Source organism: Aotus nancymaae, unplaced genomic scaffold (genome assembly GCF_030222135.1).
Source record: "Aotus nancymaae isolate 86718 unplaced genomic scaffold, 86718_ANA_hifiasm-v0.15.2.pri h1tg000108l, whole genome shotgun sequence".
NCBI classification, from domain to species: domain Eukaryota; kingdom Metazoa; phylum Chordata; class Mammalia; order Primates; family Aotidae; genus Aotus; species Aotus nancymaae.
In genome coordinates, this window is record NW_026988523.1 from 27,536,383 (window position 1) to 27,559,031 (window position 22,649).

Below are 22,649 nucleotides of genomic sequence, written 5' to 3' on the forward strand. Positions count from 1 at the left end.
TAAAAAAAGAGAGTTCTTCCATAATTTGATCATTACTACCAGCTTCAGCTTCAGTGAAACAGCAGAGAAAGTAACCACTGAGAACGTATGTTACTCTTGTCCTCTCATTCCAGGGAGCTCTATGTAGAGCCAGGGTTACCACTTACCTTAATGGACAATGCATAGAGATGGTTCAGCATAACATGGTTGGGCTCAGGGAGTAAGGCTGGGTCACACTAAGAGAAAGAGAAAAAAATTACTAAATGAAATTAATGCACACAAACCAAACAGCTTACTCTTCCTCAGAGCTCTTTGGGATGTTGAGAAATTTAAAATGTGTTATCTCTTTTTAATAATGCACCCACTCCAGTATGTATCATTGATACAATCCTATTACAGAAAATTAGAAAAATTATCAGTCCAGAGAAGAAATCCTAAGCTTCAGCATCTACTAATCTTAATTAAGAGAGCTAAAATAAAAGCCCTGCCCCCAACACACAAGGAAGAGTTGCGTTACAAGGCAAATAATCATAGCAGGAATCAAGTAGGTTGAATAAGGATATAAATTATATACAAAAAAACTTTTGGCCGGACACAGTGGCTCACGCCTGTAATCCCAACACTTTGGGAAGCCGAGGAGGGCAGATCATGAGGTCAGGAGTTCAAGACCAGCCTGGCCAACATGGTGAAACACTGTCTCTTCCAAAAATACAAAAATTAGCTGGGCATGGTGGCAGGTGACTGTAATCCCAGCTACTTGGGAGGCTGAGGCAGGAGAAATCACTTGAACCTGGGAGGCAGAGGTTGCAGTGAGCTGAGATCATGCCACCACACTCCAGTGTGCGTGACAGAGCAAAACTTGGTCTTGGAAAAAAAAAAAAAAAAACTTATAATTCTATTGTACATCCCCAAATGGTTAACTACTCCTTCATGTTGTGTTCAAACAGAAGTCTATAGCTCTCATCCTGATTAGATTATGATGAGGAGACAACTACAGATTTTTATATCAGTCCCTGAAGAACCTGTGACTCAGCACTGGAAAAAGGAAACCTGTAATGTTATTGATATGTGTATGATTCATAATCTCAACACACCTCTGTAATAATCCTAACCTCTAAGATTACTGAACTTTGGTCCAAATGGTCATAGACACCCCTAGATCCCCCAGTAATACTCAGGATACTCACAGAAATATTAGTGTCTTTGTTAAGAATAACTTGAAGTAGATGAGGAGGAAGGATGGGCGGAGATTTGAATCTTTCCTCAGATCGAAACACATACATTTCTTGACCATAAGGCCCTGGAGGTGAGCTGGAAAGGTCTGAAAGATATTTACGAAAATATGAGAAAGAGTTGGAGAATTAGCAATAACGCATGGAAAAAGCTATCAATACCTGGCAGCTAACATTAAATATGGTAGAAGTCCTGGATCACAAACCTGTGACCTGTTGGATCTACACCTGTAAGGTAACCAGAGGAAAAATCTGAGTCCCCTGGACGTAAACCATGGAGTTCCTCAACATGGCAACATGATTTGGGAGACAGACAAACAGATGAAGAGTCAAAGACCCAGGCTCGGGGAAGAGGGGAAGATCCTTTACTCAATTGTAGGACCTTGGAAGAATCCCTCCACAAGGGTCAGTTTCTTCACAAAATAAAAATAATCTTTGTCCTATTTCATGATGTTTTTGAGGATATCAAATTAGGTAATGGATGTGAAGATGCCTTGTAACTTTCAAACAATGTGAAAAGATCAGATTTTTTTCTTTTTTCCAGCCAAACAACAAGGTTATAAACTCCTACGACTATGGATACAATGATGATTGCAACAATAAGGACAAAACGTATGTAACTGTCATTAGGGAAATGCATATTAAACCACAAGAATCCTGCCACGTCATACTCACTGGGGTGGCTAAAATCAAACGGCAGACAATAACAAGTGTCAGCAAAGGAATGGAGAAACTGGAAGACTCATACTATCCCCACCGCTAGTAGGAATGTAAAGTAGTGCAGCCAGTTTGGAAAACAGTTTGGTAGTTCCTCAAATAGTTCAACATAAAGTTACCACATGACCCAGCAATCATACACTTGGGTATATACCCAAAAGAAATGAAAACATATGTCTACACAAAAACTTGCACACCAGTGTTCATAATAACGTTATTTATGGCCGGGCGCAGTGGCTCAAGCCTATAATCCCAGCACTTTGGGAGGCCGAGATGGGTGGATCACGAGGTCAAGAGATCAAGACCATCCTGGTCAACAAGGTGAAACCCCATCTCTACTAAAAATACAAAAATCAGCTGGGCATGGTGGCGCACGCCTGTAGTCCCAGCTACTCGGAAGGCTGAGGCGGAAGAATTGCTTGAACCCAGGAGGCGGAGGCTGCGGTGAGCCGAGATCGCGCCATTGCACTCCAGCCTGGGTAACAAAAGCGAAACTCCGTCTGAAAAAAAAAAAAAATTATTTATAATAGCCATAAAGTGGAGACAATCAAGGTGTCTATCAACTAATGAACGGATAAACAATATGTCCATACAATGGACCTTTTTCGGCCATTAAAAAAAAGAGCCAAGTACTGATACATAGCTACAACACGGATAAACCCTGAATACATGCTGAGTCTAAGAAACCAGTCACAAAAGACCACACACTGTAGGATTCCACTGATATGAAATGTCCACAACAGGCCAACCCATAAGACAGCAAGTAGATTTGCGGTTGCCAGAGACTGAGAGGAAGAGGGAATGGGATGTGACTGTTCATGGGTACAGGGTTTATTCTGTGAGGGATAAAAATGTTCTGGAACTGGAGAGTCGTGATAATCAAACAAATCTGAATCTATTAAAAATTACTGAGTTGTAGGCCGGGCGCGGTGGCTCACACCTATAATCCCAGCACTTTGGGAGGCCGAGGCGGGTGGATCACGAGGTCAAGAGATCGAGACCATCCTGGTCAACATGGTGAAACCCCGTCTCTACTAAAAATACAAAAATTAGTTGGGCATGGTGGTGCGCGCCTGTAGTCCCAGCTACTCAAGAGACTGAGGCAAGAGAATTGCCTGAACCCAGGAGGCGGAGGTTGCAGTGAGCCGAGATCGCGCCATTGCATTCCAGTCTGGGTAACAACAGTGAAACTCCATCTCAAAAAAAAAAAAAAAATTACTGAGTTGTACACTTTAAGAGTGAATCTTAATCATGTATAAATTACATCTCAAAAAAATGAAAAAAGTAAGCAGATGAGAATAGAATATACAAAAATGATGAGAACTATATTATGATAGTATCTTTTATTTAAATATTATTGTTTCTTTTTTGAGACAGAGTCTTGCTCTGCCACCTAGGCTGGAGTGCACTGGCTTGATCACGGCTCATTACAGCCTTGACCTCCTGGGCTCAAGCAATCCTCCCACCTCAGCCTTCAGAGTAGTTGGCACTAAAGGCATGTTCTACCATGCCCGGCAACTTTATTTTTTTGGTAGAAACAGGGTCTCACCATGTTGCCCAGGCTGGTCTCAAACCCCTGGGCTCAGGTGATCCTCCCACCTTGGCCTCCCAAAGTGCTGGGATTACAGGTGTGAGAATTCATTGTAAGAACTAAGTTCCGGCAGGGTGCGGTGGCTCACACCTGCAATCCCAGCACTTTGGGAGGCCAAGGCAGGTGGATCACGAGGTCAAGAGATCGAGACCATCCTGGTCAACATAGTGAAACCCTGTCTCTACTAAAAATACAAAAAATTAGCTGGGCATGGTGGCACGTGCCTGTATTCCCAGCTACTCAGGAGGCTGAGGCAGGAGAGTTGCCTGAACCCAGGAGGCGGAGGTTGCGGTGAGCCGAGATCGCGCCATTGCACTCCAGCCTGGGTAACAAGAGCGAAACTCCGTCTCAAAAAAAAAAAGAACTAAGTTCCAGTGTTCCATTGCACAATAGACTGAATACAGGTAACAATAATGTAACAAAGTAAAATAGCTAGAAGAGAGGATTTTGAACGTTATCACCACAAAGAAATGATGAATCTGTAAGATGATGAATATGCTAATTACCCTGACTCGATCATTACACATCATATAAATGTACTGAAACATCGCATTGTATTTCATAAATATGTACAATTGTTATGTGTCAACTAAAAAATAAAAAATACATGTAAGGCAAAAGGAAAAAAGTAAAAGTAATACTCTGACAATAAATCATATCTTAAAAATATATGGAACTTGAAACTTCAAAGTATCGTACTTTGTTATTTCGTCACATGATCCACAAAATACCCTTGGGGAAGTAGAATAGTTTTTATTGCCTTTTCATCAAAAAAAAAAAAAAAATACAAATTGGTTATTTGCCTAAAGTTACATACATGGTTAGAGAGTAAATGAGTCCACACTAAAATCCATTATCTGTAGATTCCTAGTACAAAATGGATTATAAGCATTACCTCGGTAGCTCGGGAAATTAGGGAAAGGAGGGAAATACCAAAAGCATGTTAGTCTTCTCTCTATATAATTACGATTACATGTCTATTATTTATTGGTTACTTTGCCAGAATCATATAATACACAAATTAGTCACAAGTGTCCTCATAATCTAATTCAGCATTTTTAAACCCTTTTAAATTATTTCGCCAGTCAAAAATAATGTCCAGTTTAACCTTCTGAGCTTATATGATGAAAAAAAATTTTTCAAAACTTTCCTCAACAGATTATCACACTAGTGACAATTCTTTTTTCTTTTTCTTTTTTTTCTTGAGACAAAGTCTCACTCTGTTGCCCAGGCTAGAGCAAAGTGGCGCCATCTCGGCTCACTGCAACCTCCGTCTCCCAGGTTCAAGCGATTCTCTCGCCTTGGCCTCCAGAATAGCTGGGATTAGAGGCACGTACCACCAAACCTGGCTAATTTTTGTATTTTTAGTAGAGACAGGGTTTCACCATGTTGGCTAGATTGGTCTTGAACTCCTGACCTGAGGTGATCCACCCGCCTCAGCCTCTCAAAGTGCTGGGATTACAAGCGTGAACCACTGTGCCCAGCCAATAATTTCTTTGAGAAACAGCAAAAACCACCCTTTTCCCTTGAGATTCAAGTATGTGCCACTTAAGGTACTGTGCCTTCTCAGCTGAGATCACTGAGAGTTTAAGTTCCTGGTTTTACTGTGAAGAAACTCGGAATGAAAAAGGTTGAGAGATTTGTTCATGATGGCAAGGCTAGTTAGTAGCAGAGGCAGGCTTTAACTCGTAAGAGAGAAGTGTGCTCACTGGCAATACAGTGCACAATTCTTTAGATAGTCTCAGCTCTTATTATAAAGTAACAAAATGGTAACTACAGGTGTGGTTAGCAAAACATTCTCTGATACTATAGCAATTTTAAGTAGAGATGAAGGCCTTGGATCAAATAATATTAGAGGAAACAAACATGTAAAGACCTTTTCCTCTACCAAAGACTTTTTTTCTAACCAAAAACTTACAAAATTTCAATTATCTACAACAGAATTGTTTTTGGGGATGGGGGTGTCTTGTTTTTGAGGCAGGACCGCGCTCTGTTGCCCAGGCTGCAGCGCGGAGGCTTAAACATGGGTCGCTGCAGCCTCAACCTCCTAGGCTCAAGCAATCCTCCCAACCTCAGCCTCCCAAGTTGTTGGGACCACAGGCGTGTGCCATTACACTCCGCTAATTTTTTTTTTTTTTTTTTGAGACGGAGTTTCGCTCTTGTTACCCAGGCTGGAGTGCAATGGCGTAATCTTGGCTCACCGCAACCTCCGCCTCCTGGGTTCAAGCAATTCTCCTGCTTCAGCCTCCTGAGTAGCTGGGACTACAGGCACATGCCAACATGCCCAGCTAATTTTTTGTATTTTTAGTAGAGACTGGGTTTCACCATGTTGACCAGGATGGTCTCGATCTCTTGACCTCGTGATCCACCTGCCTCGGCCTCCCAAAGTGCTGGGATTGCAGGCGTAAGCCACCGCGCCTGGCCCACACTCAGCTAATTTTTAAAAATTTTATGTAGAGGCCGGGCGCGGTGGCTCAAGCCTGTAATCCCAGCACTTTGGGAAGCCGAGGCGGGTGGATCACGAGGTCAAGAGATCGAGACCATCCTGGTCAACATGGTGAAACCCCGTCTCTACTAATACAAAAAATTAGCTGGGCACGGTGGCGCGTGCCTGTAATCCCAGCTACTCAGGAGGCTGAGGCAGGAGAATTGCCTGAACCCAGGAGGCGGAGATTGCGGTGAGCCGAGATCGCGCCATTGTGCTCCAGCCTGGGTATCAAGAGCGAAACTCCGTCTCAAAAAAAAAAAAAAAAAAAAATTTTATGTAGAGATCGCCTTGCCATATTGCCCAGGCTGTGGTTCTTTTTTTTTTTGTTTTTTTTTTTAAACCCTTTTTTTTCTTTCACATTTTTAGGGCCTCATAAAAATCATGAAACTGCCAACTGAGCTCTCAAACTGGCAGGATTAAGATAGGGCATATGGGACAAACTACAGACGTGTATCACCTCTGCTGGGTAATATTGTCGAAGGTCAGTGGAAAACCTGAAATATTACTAGAAATAGCTTTTCAAACTATGGGCTATAGCCCATTAGTGAGTTATAAAAGATTAACGTAGCAAATGGAGTGATCACGTGTAATAAGGTAAACATTATACCATGAGACTTTTGTTAGTTAGTGTATGTGTGTGGGTGTTTGCAGCAAAGAAGAGACCTAAGCTTACAGGAGAAATCTCAATCTCTCTCTCTTCTCTCTCTCTCTTTCTCTCTCTCTCTCTCTCTCTCTCTCTCTCTCTCTCTCGCCCTGTCCCCTCCACCCCCCGCCCCCACCCTGGCTCACTCTCTTCTTTCTCTGTCTCTCTCTTTATATATACACATACATAAACAACTTTTGGGAAGGTACAAGAAGGACACAGCAAAAAAAGAGTAAATACTACAAAATTACCTCTACAAGATGCCTCAGAACTTTCCATAGAGTCTAGCTTTAAAGCATCGAACACCTCAAAATCAGATTTCTTGACATGGATCAAATTGTTAATTGTGCCGAGCTGACTGGTAACCACAGGCTGAAACAGTGAATAGAAAAAAATACTGAATCTCTCTTTCAAATCCATCTTTTCCATTCAACCTTCCTCTTTTATCCTGAAATTTACATGTGATTAGACTCAGCACCTCCCTGTTTTATCAAGAGAGAAATCCTCCAGTGTAGGGGAGCAGCTGCCCATCAGTCTTGACAGAAATGACAGCTAAAATGGGACTGCTAAGTCAAAGGTTACCCTTGGAGATCAAGGCCTTACCTCTGATGGATCATGAACCCACTGTCCATCCACAAAGAACTTGTATTGGTGTTCTCCCTCAGGGAGGTCCAGGATGGCAACAAAGTCATTATGGCTACAGAAGAAAAAAGAAAAGCAAACAGGCCGAGTTCCTTTCAGAAGACCGAATGTTAAAAACAAGTGGCAATCATAGTATCCTATGAATGATCTCCCAGATTCCTAAGTCACTGTATCCCCTCGTATAAAAAAACAATGCATAAACCCATTCTCCTTTTTTGTATCATCTTGGACGTGTATTTACCAGCTCCTCCCAACAACGTTAGTTCTTAACCAATATCTGGAAAAGAATAATAAAAGCATTAATCCTCTTGAATGGTTCACCTTAGCATATCTATGTTGCTTCAGCAGAACAAGCTCCTAACCAGTGCAAATAAGATAGGTAGGTTCAGGATCCAGTGCCTCAAGGTATTCTTTCTCTATTTTGGTGAACCTTTTCTGGAAAATGACCTACCATACAATGGGCCATTTTGACAACTAGTTAAATCATTCATTATTGCTTTGGGAGCAATAAATAACATGATTACCTAGAACTTCAAAATGTGTTTTGCTTTAGTGCAGAAGTCAGAGCAACAAGACTCAGCCAGTTACAGAAGACTTCCCACAAGCATAGCCAGGACTTGCATAACACAGCCCTAAAGAATGTAGCCACAAAGCTATTATGAATCCCTCTGAGGCAATCATATTCTAAGGGGTAAAACATCTCTGACTCACTATGAAGTTTAAAAAAATCCCACAGAAATACTAAGTGGCCACAGACAAGGGCATGTTCTAGTGAGAGTCCTTAGCAGTGGGCAAAAGTAGTCCAGCGGGGTTTCTCTTCTGAGAAAAGAAATTAGGTCTCTATTCCTGGACCCTTAGATTCAACCAAGGCACTTGTCTTCACCTCTTAATCAGTGGAATCTTGGTGCTCCAATTGTTGAAGGACCCAGAGATGAAGACCTCCTTGCCTCCTTCAGACCAGCGGATAACAGTGGGCCGGGCCTGCTGTGTGGGCTTTACGGAGTCCTCCAAATCCTGCTGCCATGATACAAACTCTTTGTCCCCAGGGAGCTGTAAGAAGGAGTAGGTCATCCCTAGAATAAACTGTGACCCAAGAATTCTAAAAGGTCACTCTCCTCCTTAGGGTAGAGAAGGGTGCTAGGCTTTGGCTAAGGATATAAACCCCAAAATCAGCAACTAAATCTGAGTTTAAACAAATTATAGAAAAAAAAAACTCATTTTGGTCAAATGGCCTATGCTTAAGCACTGCCTAAATCATAGCCTAACTTTTGAGTCTACCTACATCATTCACCCTTTCAGCGCCTTAGACTCTCCCTTAAAAAAAAAAAAACAACAAAAAACTAATTCCCTACCACTAGTTTAACTCATAAGCAGACAATTATTATACACTTCTGAGTCTTTAGGAGAAAAAAATATGGCCGGGCGCGGTGGCTCAAGCCTGTAATCCCAGCACTTTGGGAGGCCGAGGCGGGTGGATCACGAGGTTGAGAGATTGAGACCATCCTGGTCAACATTGTGAAACCCCGTCTCTACTAATACAAAAAAATTAGCTGGACATGGTGGCGCGTGCCTGTAATCCCAGCTACTCAGGAGGCTGAGGCAGGAGAATTGCCTGAACCCAGGAGGCAGAGGTTGCGGTGAGCCGAGATCACGCCATTGCACTCCAGCCTGGGTAACGAGAGCGAAACTCCATCTCAAAAAAAAAAAAAAGAGAAAAAAAAAGTATGGTTCCATTAAAAAATAATTAAGTCATCCATATATTTTTATAGGCAAATATGAATAGCTCTCAATTACCAGCTGTAATGGAAGTTAGAGATATCAAAATTCATAATTCATAAATGCTATTTCTGCTAATAAGTTACAAAAAGAAGAAACAGTAAAAATTCAAAAACCAGATCACTGATTTCTTAAAACTTGAGAAGTAGCTATGAAATCTTACTTGCTCCCCTACGCTAGGTTTATACTAATTATTTCAGGAGTAGGAATAAAAATTCTAGAACCTCAAGGAGCAAGAGATCGAAAATACAGTTTCCTTTATCAAAAGTAGTAATTTATCAAATGAGGTATGTGGGATTGCAAAAAAAAAATCTGTTTCTTTTCATTATCATCCTTTGGACCAAGAGTTGGCAGACAGCCAGTGAGCCAGATGCTTTTATCAAGTTTTATTTCAAAACAGTTCCACTTATTTGTCTACCTATTATTTATTTATTGAGAAACGGCCTTGCTCTGTCACCCAGGCTAGAACGCAGTAAGTGGTGTGATCATAGCTCACTGCAGCCTTGAACTCCTGGGCTCAAGCCATCTTCCCACCTCAGCTTCCAGAGAAACTGAGACTAGAGGTGCGAGCCACCATACCTGCCTTGTTTACCTATATTACCTATAGCTGCTTACACGCTACAGTGGCAGAATTGCATAGCTGTAACAGAGACTGTATGGTCTACAAAGTCTAAAATATTTACTGTCTGGCCCTTTACAGAAAGTTTGCTGACCCCTGTTTTAGACTGGTTTAAGTGACTTTGGTAAATGAGGCTGTATAGTATTAAGCCTAAATATTACTAAATAGAATAATGTGGGCTTTTTTTTTTTTTTTTTAATTCCCAAAAAAGGACCAGCTTATTCATTTGGGCCTTCTTTTCAAAATGGTTGACATAGTTTCCCCTCCATACATTCTCTTGATATTCCCCGAAAACTACAGTACGAGACATCAGTAGCAGGATAATCCAAAGTGAACAGAGAAAGAGAATTGAAAGGACTTTCACATTATATAAGGAAATGACTTAAGAGAAAACTACATATTCTCAGAACAATGCACTCTTGTATGACTGGCTGTGTTAGAATTGCAAGAATTTTACATATGCCTAAGAATAACCCTCAGATTCTGATTCAGATATAAGATCTGGGAATCTATTTCTAAAAAGCTTCCTAGATAATACTGCAATTATGCTAAAATGAAAAAACTTCCTAGATATACCGTGATTATGTTCAAATAAAGAAAAACCCCTCATCTTTAGAAGTAGATCCTAAAATGTTACAGATAAAATAATATTTGATACAATGTCTGGCAATTTGCTTCAAAATAACTAGTAGGGGAATAGCAGACTGGGGTATAGATGTTTTATGTTCCTTCAAGATCTGATCATTCTTCAAACTGGGTGGCCCGTATATGGACATCATCATACTGTTTCTCCCTACTTTGTAAATGTTTCAAATTTTCCATAAAGTATTTAAAGAAATCTCAGGTGATTCTTATATGCAAACAGGATTGAGAACCACTGAACTAGTCCACTGAAAAAGGCAAGCATTCAAAGCAAAGCAGGCCCCCTTGCCTGTTTCTATCAGTTACTTTTAGGGCAGGATTTTCAGTTTAGAATTTGAAAGCTACAAACTATTAATATGCCTAGCTTTGGAGGAAAGCCCTTCCACTTATGACATGACATTTCTGTGGTAGGAATGAATGCAGCTGACTAGCAGAAAGATTGTTTACTCCAAGTTACTCAGCAAAACTACCAGGAAAACAGGCAAAACAATTACAACTACAGTTTGATGTTTAAGTAAAATGTTGAGGTTAGAAGTAAAGAGGGTAGATTGAAAACTATAAAATTTTAGATTTAAATGAGACCTTAGGAATTATCTGAACTAATTTTCAGACAATCTGAAAATTATCTGAATAATTTTCTAAATTCACAAAAGGCAAGACTGAGGTGAGAGATAAGAATGATCCAAAATAGTCCCCAAATCAGACAGAGCAACCTGGCTTTTAATCAGGACACCAATTACTGCAGTCACAGTTTGACAAATACACTCTATTTAAATCCTGAGTCATCAACATAGGAAAAGGGTAAAAATACAGTAGTGAGGCAGATCACCTTTAGAAAGCTCTCAAGAAATAAAGTCAGATGGCTTGTAGAAAGCCCAAATGATACAGAATAAATTCTCAGGGGAAGAAAAGAATGGATAATAAACCCCAAGAAATGCTCCTTTTAATCACTCTCACTTCTCTGTCTGTGATTTTTGTTTCTGTTTTTTGGGACAGAGTCTCACTCTGTCGCCCAGGCTGGAGTGCAAGTGCAGTGGCTCCATTTAGACTCACTGCAACCACGGCCACCTTCTCAAGTGACTCTCCTGCCTCAGCCTCCCGAGTAGCTGGTACTACAGGCATGCCCCACAACGCCCAGCTAATTTTTTTTTTGTATTTTTAGTAGAGACAGGGTTTCACCATGTTGTTCAGGCTGGTCTCGAACTCCTGACCTCAAATGATCCGACCGCCTCGGCCTCCCAAAGCGATGGAATTACAGGCATGAGCCACTGCTCCCAGCTGTGATTATGTTATCAATTGAGATCCAAGGAAATCAATAATAGAATCCAAATTCCATGCGCTACCAATATGGCAAATAATACTCTATTCACTCTCTAAAGCCCCAGTTCCCTAGGAAGTGATGAAATGATAAGAAACATCAAACACATCCCAATCTCCTCAAGCCCTCCATTCTTCCATCTCATCCCGTCAGCCTGCTTGGAGGAATTACATATGTCTCATGCTGACAACCCTAAAAGCGATTAGAAACATCAGAATGGTAACCACTGCTATCAGCTCCATCTGTCCTTTCTTACAGAGCGAAAACAAGTTGCCCTCTTCCTGTCCTTGGAATTGAGAGCAAGGTCTTCAGTGGGTTATCGATTTTTAGCCACGCAACATTTTGAAGTACCACTGGGGAGTAAATAAGTCGTGGAATTATCTGCTCTCCCACCTGAGGAGCAGCAGCAGGGCGTGAAAGTGGCACAACGTCAACCACAACTATAAAGTATGGGACAAAAATTAAGCAGTCAACCATTTGGTTGTCCTTAATTGGTCTCCAAGACTAGGGAAAATATTCCATAAGCAAGTAGTTGCTGCTCACAGCCCTGCCAAAGGGAAGAGATCACAAGAGCAGAACGGCTAGGAGGGCAAAAATGATACTGATACAGAAATTTTCAGAAAAAAGGAAACTCATTTAGCCACCTCAAGGCAAAGGTGAGAAACCACCACCTATGGTCAGCAGCTCCTGCAACCTACCCTCTGAAGTTTTCCACCAGAGCTTACAAACTACAAATTCAACAACGCTATAGAAGAGGGCACTCGTGCATGTTAGGAGAAACCAAGGTGGGGGGGAGGGCTGTCTATTGTCCCCATCCTAAAACTGTGGCCAACAGATTAGTCAGAACATCAGGAAAACAAAAACTCCTCCTCTTTATAATTTTGAGGCGGCACCGCAAGAGGAATTACCATCCAATACCTCTGTCACCGAAAAATCCCTTTAATTCAAAAAAGCACAGCCCGGTTCAGTACCCTGTAGGAAAGAACCCAGAATGGGAACAGGAGCCCGGAAACCAACCCGCTGCAGCACCGCCACCAGCTGGGGGCGTGGGACGCTTACCTTGGAGTCGGGCAGGCTGAACACGCTGGGGTCGTCCGTGCTTCCCACCATGATCTTGTGCTCCTTCCCCGGGGCATGGCCGCCGGCGCCCTCGGCGCGTGCAGCCTTGGCGCCGTGGCGGTCCCCGGACACCCGGTCGCTGGCGGTGTTTCCCATGGCTGCAGCTCGGCAGGGACCACCTACCGCGGGGAACAACACCTGGCGGTGAACACCCCAGCCGCCGCGTCAGGGGCGCCCCCCCAGCCCCGCCCCTGCGCCGTGGGACCGGGCAAGGGATTCCCCGCCCCAGGGAAGCCGAGCCCTGGAGCCCACTCTCTCCCGGCCTGCGGGGACGCCTGCAAATGCCCCGGCGCCCTCGCTGCCCACCCTGCTGTCGGGACGTCCCCCGCGTCCCCGCACTCACTGCCAGGGGCGCCCCCACCCCAGTGACTTCTGGCGAAGCTCTCACTCCTCCAGGGGCCACTGACGTGATGGCTGTTCTGCAGATCACGCCACCAATAAAGTTATTGAAATTGAAGCCGCACCCCGCGCTGCCGATCCGCGATTCCTCCTAAAATGGCTACAAGGCCGGCGGCGCGTAGCCCGCCCCGTGCGCGTTCCCTGCGGCCCGCAGCCGCGGCGCCCGGGACCCCGCCGGCCTCTCTAGCCGCCGCCTCGATGGTGGGCAGTCGCGCGCAGCCTCTAGCGCCAGGAGGGGGCGCCAGGCGGGGCCTGTGAAGCCTGGCGAGGCTGTGCCCGGGATGGCTGGACCGCCAGGCCCCTGAGACTACCCGGCGGAGGGGACGTCCCCAAATGACACTCGGAGGCCGCATCCCTGGACTCCGGTGCTCGGTGCCGGGAGGAGCAGCGCGGCTTTCGACCTGGCCTCAGGTGCCCCAGCACGTTTTCTGGGCAGCATCTGTGTGTTAGGCCACCTGAGAGGTGGGACCCTTATAGGGAAGAAGAAAACGGACTTCCAGCTCCAGGAAGAAGGAAGCAGTGGTCGTTGCTGGAGGTTAAAACTGTTCTGGCCGGGCGCGGTGGCTCACGCCTGTAATCAAACACTTTGGGAGGCTGAGGCAGGCGGATCACGAGCTCAGGAGATCGAGACCATCCTGGCCAACATGTGAAACGCCGTCTCTACTAAAAATACAAAAATTAGCTGGGCATGGTGGCGCGCGCCTATAGTCCCAGCTACGCGGGAGGCTGAGACAGGAGAATCGCCTGAACCTGGGAGGTGGAGGTTGCAGTGAGCCGAGATCACGCCATTGCGCTCCAGTCCAGCCTGGCTACAGAGCAAGACTCCGTCTCAAAACAAAAAAATTGTTCTATGGGGAGCGACAAGGAAGGAACTGTCAGCCCGACTGGGGTCGCAGGGAAGAATTCAAGATGGAGTGTTTAGGAGATAGACCTTGACAAATTAGTAAAATGTTAGTCTTAGGAGAAGAACGAAAAGACTCCTAGGCTAAGAAACAGCATACACAGTGGAAAACCTCAGAAGAGATAAAATTCAAGGAAGAGAGCAACAATGGAAACATCAGAAGGAACACTAAAGGTATAAAAAGGGCAAAGACAGCCCTAGGGTTGGGAGGGATCCAGGTTTTTTATGACAATTACTGAAATCTCTAAGGTATTTACAAATTCTTACTTTGTATTATAGTTATTTGTATGTCTCATTCCCTACTAGAAACGTTTATTCCTCTGTGTTATACAGACTAGCAGTGTTGGCATCACCTGGGAGCCTGTTAGAAATACAGAATCTGAGGCCCCAGGGTTCAGAATGTGCATTTTAACAAGATCACATTAACGTGTGTGAGAAGCACTGATTTGACAGCTGGCAGAGGGAAGATCCAGATTTGATTCCTTTTCATATACAGAGTGGACTTTTCATAAGCATTTGTGGAATGAAAGATACAGGAATACTGTTGACTGTAATATGTTTCTAACAAGATATGCCCCTTAGGCTTAAACACGCCCAATGACGGGAAACCGCAAGTTACATAGGCCAGCCTTTCTGAGTGAGCAGCTCTATTTGTTGAAAAGTTCATTTTTATATTATGAAGTTGACAGCCCACTTAAGTCCAACAAATTCACTACTCCCCCATTTTTTGCTCTGCCTCTTATAAATTCATTCTCTGGCTCATAAACCAAAGACAGTTTACAGGGAAAAAAAAAAAAGGTACGATTTTACTGCAACTTAGTCCCAAAATCTTTACTGTGTGAGTACATCCTTTTTGGTTATCCCTACCTTTCTCCCTCTGCCCTTCAATTCCTTACCGTAAGACACTGAAGCAAGGCCCTTGAAGGTATAATACATTAAACCTTGACTTGTGTAGTATTCAGTTTTCTGACCCCAAGGTGGTTTCACCATGCCAAATAATATGTCCTTGGTATGTATTTCCTTGCAGTAGTCAAATCAGATTAGCAGAAACTAAGTATGTTAGCCAATGGAACGCTTAAGGAGAGAAATAAACTGTTTTTGCACAGCTAAATGGAAATGACTTTTGGATTATCTGCTTTGGAAGATTATCCATGACACTGTTCTGCTCTGCTCTGCCCTAACAGCATTTTTAAGTCACTCAACAGTTAATAATAAAAGGCAACTCTGAATATTGCATGTTTTAGACACAGAACAAATATAATGTGACACTGCAGGAAGAATTAATTCTTCTCCTTAGTCCCAAATTCCTTTTTTTTCCCCTTACATTCAGGAATGAGTAGGTAAAGATACAAGATCCACTTAACCAGTATCAGTATAATTGTTCCCTTTAGATTTATTGCTGTCACCCCAATGCTCTTCTTTCTTTCTAGTGGGAAGGAAAAGAAGGAGGTAGTAGGAAAAGTAATTGGTGGGGGTTGTCCTGATGTTACTGTATCTAGAATGTCATTGCCACTGGTCTCCTCAGATCAACCATTCTGCCTGATAAACAGGAAAATAACATGGGCAGCCTCACATGCAATCTTTTAATCACACTGCTAAAGAGATCGCACTTCCTCTGAGAGATCAGGATGTGAGAATGGGGCAAGAGTATACTGATTTTACACAACTGGATGACAGGTTAAATTGGGCATCTGGAGGCTTATATTCCCATCTCCACTCACCAAGTTTCATCCTCCATTTACGACCAAGGATAGGTATAACATCTGATCTTGATGGCTACTGTTTCAAAAAACAATCAGATCTTTTTTATAAAGTTAACATTCACTTAATCATGCAGCATAGTAACTCCCACTCCTGGTTATTTATCCAAGCAAGTTCACACAAACACCTGTAAACACATATATGTCTTTATTCATATAATAGAAAAAACAGAAACCCTAAAATGGAAAGAACATTAATGTCCATCACCTGAGGATACGGTTCGGCTCTGTGTCCCAACCCAAATCTCATCTCAAATTGTAATGCCCCGAGTTGAAGGAGGGACCTCTAACCCCCACATGTCAAGGGAGGGAAGTGACTGATCATGGGCCAGTTTCCCCCATGCTGTTCTTGTGATAGTGTGTGAATTCTCACCAGAGCTGATGGTTTTAAAAGTGTTCAGCACTTCCTCCTTCATTCACACACTCTCACTATCTCTTGCCTGCTGCCATGTAAGACGTGCTTGCTTCCGCTTCCACCATAAAAAAAACTTTGAGTTTCCGAAGGCCTCCCCAGCTATGCAGAACTATAAGTCAATTAAACCTCTTTTCTTTATAAGTTACCTAGTCGCAGGTATGCCTTTATGGCTGTGTGAAAACAGACTAATACACCTGGTGAATCAGTAATTACAATGTAGCATAGCTGTCATTGGAACACTACTCAGAAATAAAAAGGAATAACTTGATATATACAATAATATTGATGAATCTCAAATGCATTATGGGAAGTAAAAGAAGTCAGGCTCCACTTATATGACTTTCTGGAAAAAGAAAGACTGTATGGTAGTACGGATCAGTGTTTGCCAGGAGTTGTAGATGAGGGGTGGGGAGTGATTGACTACAACAGGGCATGAAGAAATTTTGAAGGGGAGATATGGAACAGATCTGTATCTTGATTGTAGTACAGTGATTGATAAAAAAGTTAGTTTTTATTGTATGAAAATTATTCCTAAGTTTTAAAAAATAACAAAACTATTAATAAAATCAGCTTTAGCAAAAGATACAAGTTTATACACAAGAGACTACTCAACCACTGACTAATTATTTTTAAAACAAATACCATTGATTTTAATCTTTTCTTTTTTTTTAACTTTTTTCATCTTTTTTTGAATTGTACACAAACATTTCCTACATAATCCAACATAAAACAGAGAAATGGTACATCTTTTTCTTTCAATTTGCATACAATGGAAAAACAAGTATATATATATTTTACAAAGTTTAATAAGACACTAGAGCAAGTTGACAGTTTAAGTCTATAGGTGAGAAATTATCTAATAAAAATAATCAATTTTTTTTAGCATCAGTCACTTCCATAACCAAGTGTTATTTTGATAATAAAACTTGCTGCCAATCAGAATACTGGTATATATGCATACCATTACTCAACTTGTAGTACTGCTCCCCACCTTAGTTCTTTACAACTACTAACATAGAAAATTATTGAAAAGTAGGGGCAAGCATTTGCAAAAACAAAAAATCCCCAGCTTATTATAAGCATGAATATGTATGATGGAATTTCTTCCTAGCAATAGACTTTCAAACCATCAAGAAATCACCAGAACTAAGTTTGCCAAGTTATTTTGCCTATGCCCAAGAAGAGATCTACTTATATATCCAACAGAGGAGCTGAAAGTCAAACTTAGTGTTTAGTTTGGGGGTAGGTTGGGAAATTCAGCCACCATTTTAAAATGACTGTCTTAAAAAAAAATGACCACCAAAAATAGGTTTACTAAATTTATTTTAAAAATCATAAAACGTTTCTTACAAAAGAGCATTACATTCTGCACACTGCTCTGAACAGATGCCAGGGACATGTGGACTATTGTTACTTTTCCTCCCTGTCCCTCCCCCCAAATGTTACAGTGAACATGGGGGGAATTGTTTTTAAACCACCAACAATAACAAAAAATAAAATCCACTCACTCTGCTGCTGTTTGAAAATTTGATTTTAATCTTTTCATAGTTTTTATACGGGCCGAGAAATAGTAGTGATTCCGCTCACCTAAAGGAAGATAGAGCCAATTCAAAGGTACAGAATTTTCCCCAAATCATACTGTAATTTTTCCTTTCAAATTCCAAAGGATAAGAATATATGTATTTTTGTAATCAGCTTTAAAATAATTAGGAAAATGACAGAACCTTTTAATATAATTACAAGATATGGTAAATTGATGAATATTATTAGACATTCATCAGTAAAAGAGCTTTGTATCTCAAGTTGCTTTGTGTTCATTTTCCTATTCACATCTTTTAGCTTGGTTGAACTAAAAAATTATTAATCAATGATTTTTTTGTAATCTTATATAAATATGTACAATGAGAGAATTAATTTAGAATTATATACTCATAATTTAAAAAAGAAACTGGCATACTTACTGCTGATAACTAGGAATTATATTATCAAAGGACTGTTAATTCAACAAATTTACATGCTAAAAGACAAATTTATATGTTAAAAGAAATAAATTAAAAGGAAGCAAGAGATATTCAATTTGCTTTTGATCTGCAGATTTAAAAATACTAGGTCTGGCCTGGCGTGGTGGCTCACGCCTGTAATCCCAGCACTTGAGGAGGCCTAGGCGGGTGGATCACGAGGTCAAGAGATTGAGACCATCCTGGTCAACATAGTGAAACCCCGTCTCTACTAAAAATACAAAAAATTAGCTGGGCACGGTGGTGCGTGTCTGTAATCCCAGCTACTCAGGAGGGTGAGGCAGAATTGCCTGAACCCAGGAGGCGGAGATTGTGGTGAGCTGAGATTGCGCCATTGCACTCCAGCCTGGGTAACAAGAGCAAACTCCGTCTCAAAAAAAAAAAAAAAAAAAAAAATACTAGGTCCATTTTAATAGATGATAAATCTCCAGTATCACAAGGATTAGGGAAAGCAAAATACCTGGGAAGTAATATCAGTTTTCATTTCTCTAATTTTCAAAAGGTATTCCACAGGTGAATTCGGTGAAATGGCAGGCAATTGTCCAAATGCTTAAATAATTAAGAAGAAGTTGTAGTTCTCACATTTCTGGTTCTCTTACATGTGTTTGTATTAGGAAAGATAATACACTCTAATGTTTTTCTCTAATGTTTTTCTTTTCAGTTGTTCAAATTTATCCTGTTGTTAAGTAATAGGCAGCAATACAAATACAAACATACAACAGCTATTTTATGAACATCACCTGAGTTCAGTGTGCCTGACGGCTGACACTTAGTTAATTTCTCCATGTAACAAGAACAGAGCGAAACTTCCACAGATGAGAAAACAGAATGATCAGCAGCACTGGGATGTAAACCCAAGTCTCTGCTTTCCATTTTCTTTGCTCTGTTTTTCAGAACTACACTTTATAAGATGAGAAAAACTGGTATAAGCAGAATGTTGTCAATTCTGATTTAATACATAAATGACTTGTTCAAATACTTATTACTTAGACTCCATGTAAGGGAGGAGAAAAGGGGAGAAAATTAGAGGGAAAATTAGAGGAGAAAAGGGGGAAGATGAATCAAATGACATTTGTAGACCATACTGCAACAGTTGGAAGCTACTGGGCCGGGCGCGGTGGCTCACGCCTGTAATCCCAGCACTTTGGGAGGCCAAGGCAGGTGGATCACGAGGTCAAGAGATCGAGACCATCCTGGTCAACATGGTGAAACCCCGTCTCTACTAAAAATACAAAAAATTAGCTGGGCATGGTGGCGTGTGTCTGTAATCCCAGCTACTCAGGAGGCTGAGGCAGGAGAATTGCCTGAACCCAGGAGGCGGAGGTTGCGGTGAGCGGAGATCACGCCATTGCACTCCAGCCTGGGTAACAAGAGCAAAACTACGTCTCAAAAAAAAAAAAAAAAAAACCCAAAAAAACAGTTGGAAGCTACTTATATTTCCTAAGATAAAGCATTGTTGAATCCTCATATGGGAACAAAGAGATTAAAAATGGTAGGACAGCTAATTTAAAATCCCAATTTCTCAACTAACTTGATCTCTTGGCAGATGGTAGATTATGAATGACTATGAGCCTGGAAAGTTGAAAGTAATTTCTTTATTCAGAAAATAAAGACCATGTATCAAGTACACTAGTGAAGAGCAAGTGAAACAAAATGTCTTAATATCTATATTTCATATCTTAGATGCATACAACTATTATAAGACCATTATTATTTCTCTTATCTCTCAGGAAACGTTGAGTTACAATATGAAAAAAAAGTGAGCTTCTAAAAGAAAATCAAATCCTATCAGAAGAAGAGTTACATGGGGTAAGCAATTTTATACAGATGCTGACTTACTCTCCCTACCATAAAATCTGATAAACAACAAACATTTATTAAGCACCTACCCCATGTCAAGAACTGTGCTAAGGACATATGAAGATGATTAACACTACCTGAGCTCACAGTCTAGGGATTACCAGAAGAAAGACTGATGGATCATGAGTGGACGGGAGATGAATTAATACAAATGAAAAATGGGTTTTATTGTAGGAAAAAGGAAAGTGAATTAATGCTTTTGAAAGAGACAGAAAAGTAGATTTCTGGGCAATGTGAAACTGAGAGTCAATCTTGTCAGATTCTGAAGGCATCTCTAGATCAAGCTTCCCAATGAAAAATGGGGCAATGACAATAGGACAACTAGAAATAAGCTATAATTATAGCAAAGAAGGCAACAGCCAGCATAAACTTGCCTATTGTCATTGTTGAAGTCATAGAACTACTCTTTTCAACTGCTCTTGTCATCAGAGGCTTCCTGATACGATCCTCTGTGGTGAGGATAGCTTTTCGAGCCTCATCCCACTTTCCAGGGCCCTGTAGACGATAGTGGATTGGAGTGCAGGGTCCCAGTAATAAGTGTAATGCCAGCTTGGGGTCAGTGAAGGCCAGAGCCAGCAGATTGGGCCTGACTCCCACCAAATCAGCAAGCTCTTCCATGGTATCTATGTAGTCTCCCTGAATAGTATGGCGTTGGCTCTCCACATACCTAAAGTAGAGAAGACAGAAATTAGAGCCTGTCAATAATTCAATCAGTCAATCAATCAATGACTGCCTTCTGAGTGCCTGCTATTGGCTCAATATCAGACTAGGAGCTGTGGAATATAGAGAAGAAAGAAAACATTTGTCACTGTCCTTCAGGATCTTAGGATCTACAAAAGGAGGTAAGACAGATAAACATGAAGCAAAGACTTCTAAGTGGTTTCAGACTGCTAAATAGAAACATGGAGAGGGGATAGTTAAAAGAGAGCTGTAATTGTTAGGTTCTTGAAGGGTGTGAAAGATACAAATAAGATAAGGGCAGGTATATAGCACATCGAGATACAAAGAAATCTGATGTTATGAGAGGAAAACCCACCACAAAAATTCTCAAATATGGCATCCTCAGTTATTTCCTGAGGGTAGTGATGGCGGGGTCTACAGGGTAGGACTTCCCACAGCCAGTGTTAATTTGGAATCCTGAAAGGATGACGGAGGGTGACTTATTCTACAAGAGGAAGTAGCCCTCCAAATGCAGACAAACGAAATGATTACACCAAGCGCAGATTTAAAGATTTAAAAGGACTTATTAGGGGGAAAATGTGTTTGGTTAACGGTGATATCTGTGTGGTGGAATGGGATTTGGTGAGCTAATGAGTGACTTTCTCTTTTTACTTTCTGTTATGAAAAGAAGGAATGTAGGACAGAGAGGAAGAGAAAAGCCAAGTCAAGCTAGCTGAAATTAAAGAATCCAAGAATGGGGACAGGAAAAAAATGATAGAAAATAAATTGGAGGTAGAACTGGTGAGATGGAATTTCAGAGGACCTGATAGAGGGTCAAGTAGGAATGTATTGAAAGGGAACTAGATTTAGGAGAGAAAAAGTAAAGCAGTAAAGAATTTGAGAGCTTTCCCTTAGGAACATTATGTTGGCTCAAGGGTTTGTAGGCATGCATTTATTTATCTTGTAAAGTAGGTTAAGAACTATAGTATTCACGAGGTTGGACGTGGTGGCTCACGCCTGTAATCCTAGCACTTTGGGAGGCCCAGGCAGGTGGATCACTTTGAGCTCAGGAGTTCAAGATCAGCCTGGGCAACATGGCGAAACCCCATCTCTACAGAAAACACCAAAATTAGCCAGGCATTGTTGGTGTGCACCTGTAGTCCCAGCTACTCAGGAGGCTGAGGAAAGAGAATTGCTTGATCCCGGGAAGTGGAGGCTGCAGTGAGCCAAGATCGTGCCACTTTACTTTAGCTTGGGTAACAGACTGAGACCCCATCTCAAAAAGAAAAAAAAAAAAAAGCTATAGTATTCATGAAGGTTTCACAAAAGAGGTTCGCTAGCTCCTGCCTTGATTATGCAGATTAAATAAACTCATCTAAAACAATGTATACACATAGTTGGCCTTTAATAAAGGTTATATTATATCCATGGGTTACTGACTGCTTATGATTAGAAGGTGATTAGACAAAAATAAGTCAAAGGAAAGAGATGAGGAAAGTTAAAAATAAGATCATTTAGTGCCTGAAAAGGAAGCACTCCAAGAAGGAATAAATGTTTAAAAGCATCAAACTCAGTAGTGAGAGGAAGGAAAATGAAGTTGGTCACAGATGACCTTTAAGAGAGAAGTTTCAGGCCGGGCACGGTGACTCACGCCTGTAATCCCAGCACTTTGGGAGGCCGAGGCAGGTGGATCACGAGGTCAAGAGATCAAGACCATCCTGGTCAACATGGTGAAACCCCGTCTCTACTAAAAATACAAAAAATTAGCTGGGCATGGTGGCGCGTGTCTGTAATCCCAGCTACTCAGGAGGCTGAGGCAGGAGAATTGCCTGAACCCAGGAGGCGGAGGTTGCGGTGAGCCGAGATCGCG

At 41.7% G+C, this 22,649-nt stretch overlaps 2 protein-coding genes and 1 long non-coding RNA gene across 14 annotated transcripts in view; 1 reads left to right on the plus strand and 2 right to left on the minus strand.

The window, feature by feature from the left end:
* The window catches only part of PRKAB2 (protein kinase AMP-activated non-catalytic subunit beta 2), a 30,631-nt gene extending 17,370 nt beyond the window's left edge, over positions 1 to 13,261 (minus strand). For both annotated transcript variants that reach the window (XR_001110532.2, XM_012471986.2), the window contains exons 1-7: positions 13,110 to 13,261; positions 12,707 to 12,885; positions 8,176 to 8,342; positions 7,254 to 7,347; positions 6,902 to 7,022; positions 1,167 to 1,300; positions 147 to 215 (exon numbers count right to left, since the gene is read on the minus strand). Coding sequence is in view for 1 of the 2 variants with exons in the window: in XM_012471986.2 (XP_012327409.1) it covers positions 147 to 215; positions 1,167 to 1,300; positions 6,902 to 7,022; positions 7,254 to 7,347; positions 8,176 to 8,342; positions 12,707 to 12,862 (741 nt within the window). In the remaining variant the exon portion in view is untranslated. The remainder of the gene's footprint in view (positions 1 to 146; positions 216 to 1,166; positions 1,301 to 6,901; positions 7,023 to 7,253; positions 7,348 to 8,175; positions 8,343 to 12,706; positions 12,886 to 13,109) is intronic.
* A 224-nt stretch (positions 13,262 to 13,485) lies between these two features.
* The window catches only part of LOC135272314 (uncharacterized), a 57,052-nt gene continuing 47,888 nt past the window's right edge, over positions 13,486 to 22,649 (plus strand). For 7 of the 8 annotated variants that reach the window (XR_010340465.1, XR_010340467.1, XR_010340461.1 and 4 more), the window contains exon 1: positions 13,487 to 14,240. This is a non-coding gene — a long non-coding RNA (uncharacterized LOC135272314). Of the gene's footprint in view, positions 14,241 to 22,649 lie in introns of all 8 variants that reach the window. The other variant, XR_010340464.1, reaches the window with a different exon arrangement.
* Positions 19,840 to 22,649, minus strand: part of FMO5 (flavin containing dimethylaniline monoxygenase 5) — a 39,709-nt gene continuing 36,899 nt past the window's right edge. For all 4 annotated transcript variants that reach the window (XM_012471983.3, XM_012471985.3, XM_012471982.3 and 1 more), the window contains one exon: positions 19,840 to 20,786. In XM_012471983.3, coding sequence (XP_012327406.1) covers positions 20,441 to 20,786 — 346 coding nt within the window. In that variant the 3' untranslated portion in view covers positions 19,840 to 20,440. The remainder of the gene's footprint in view (positions 20,787 to 22,649) is intronic.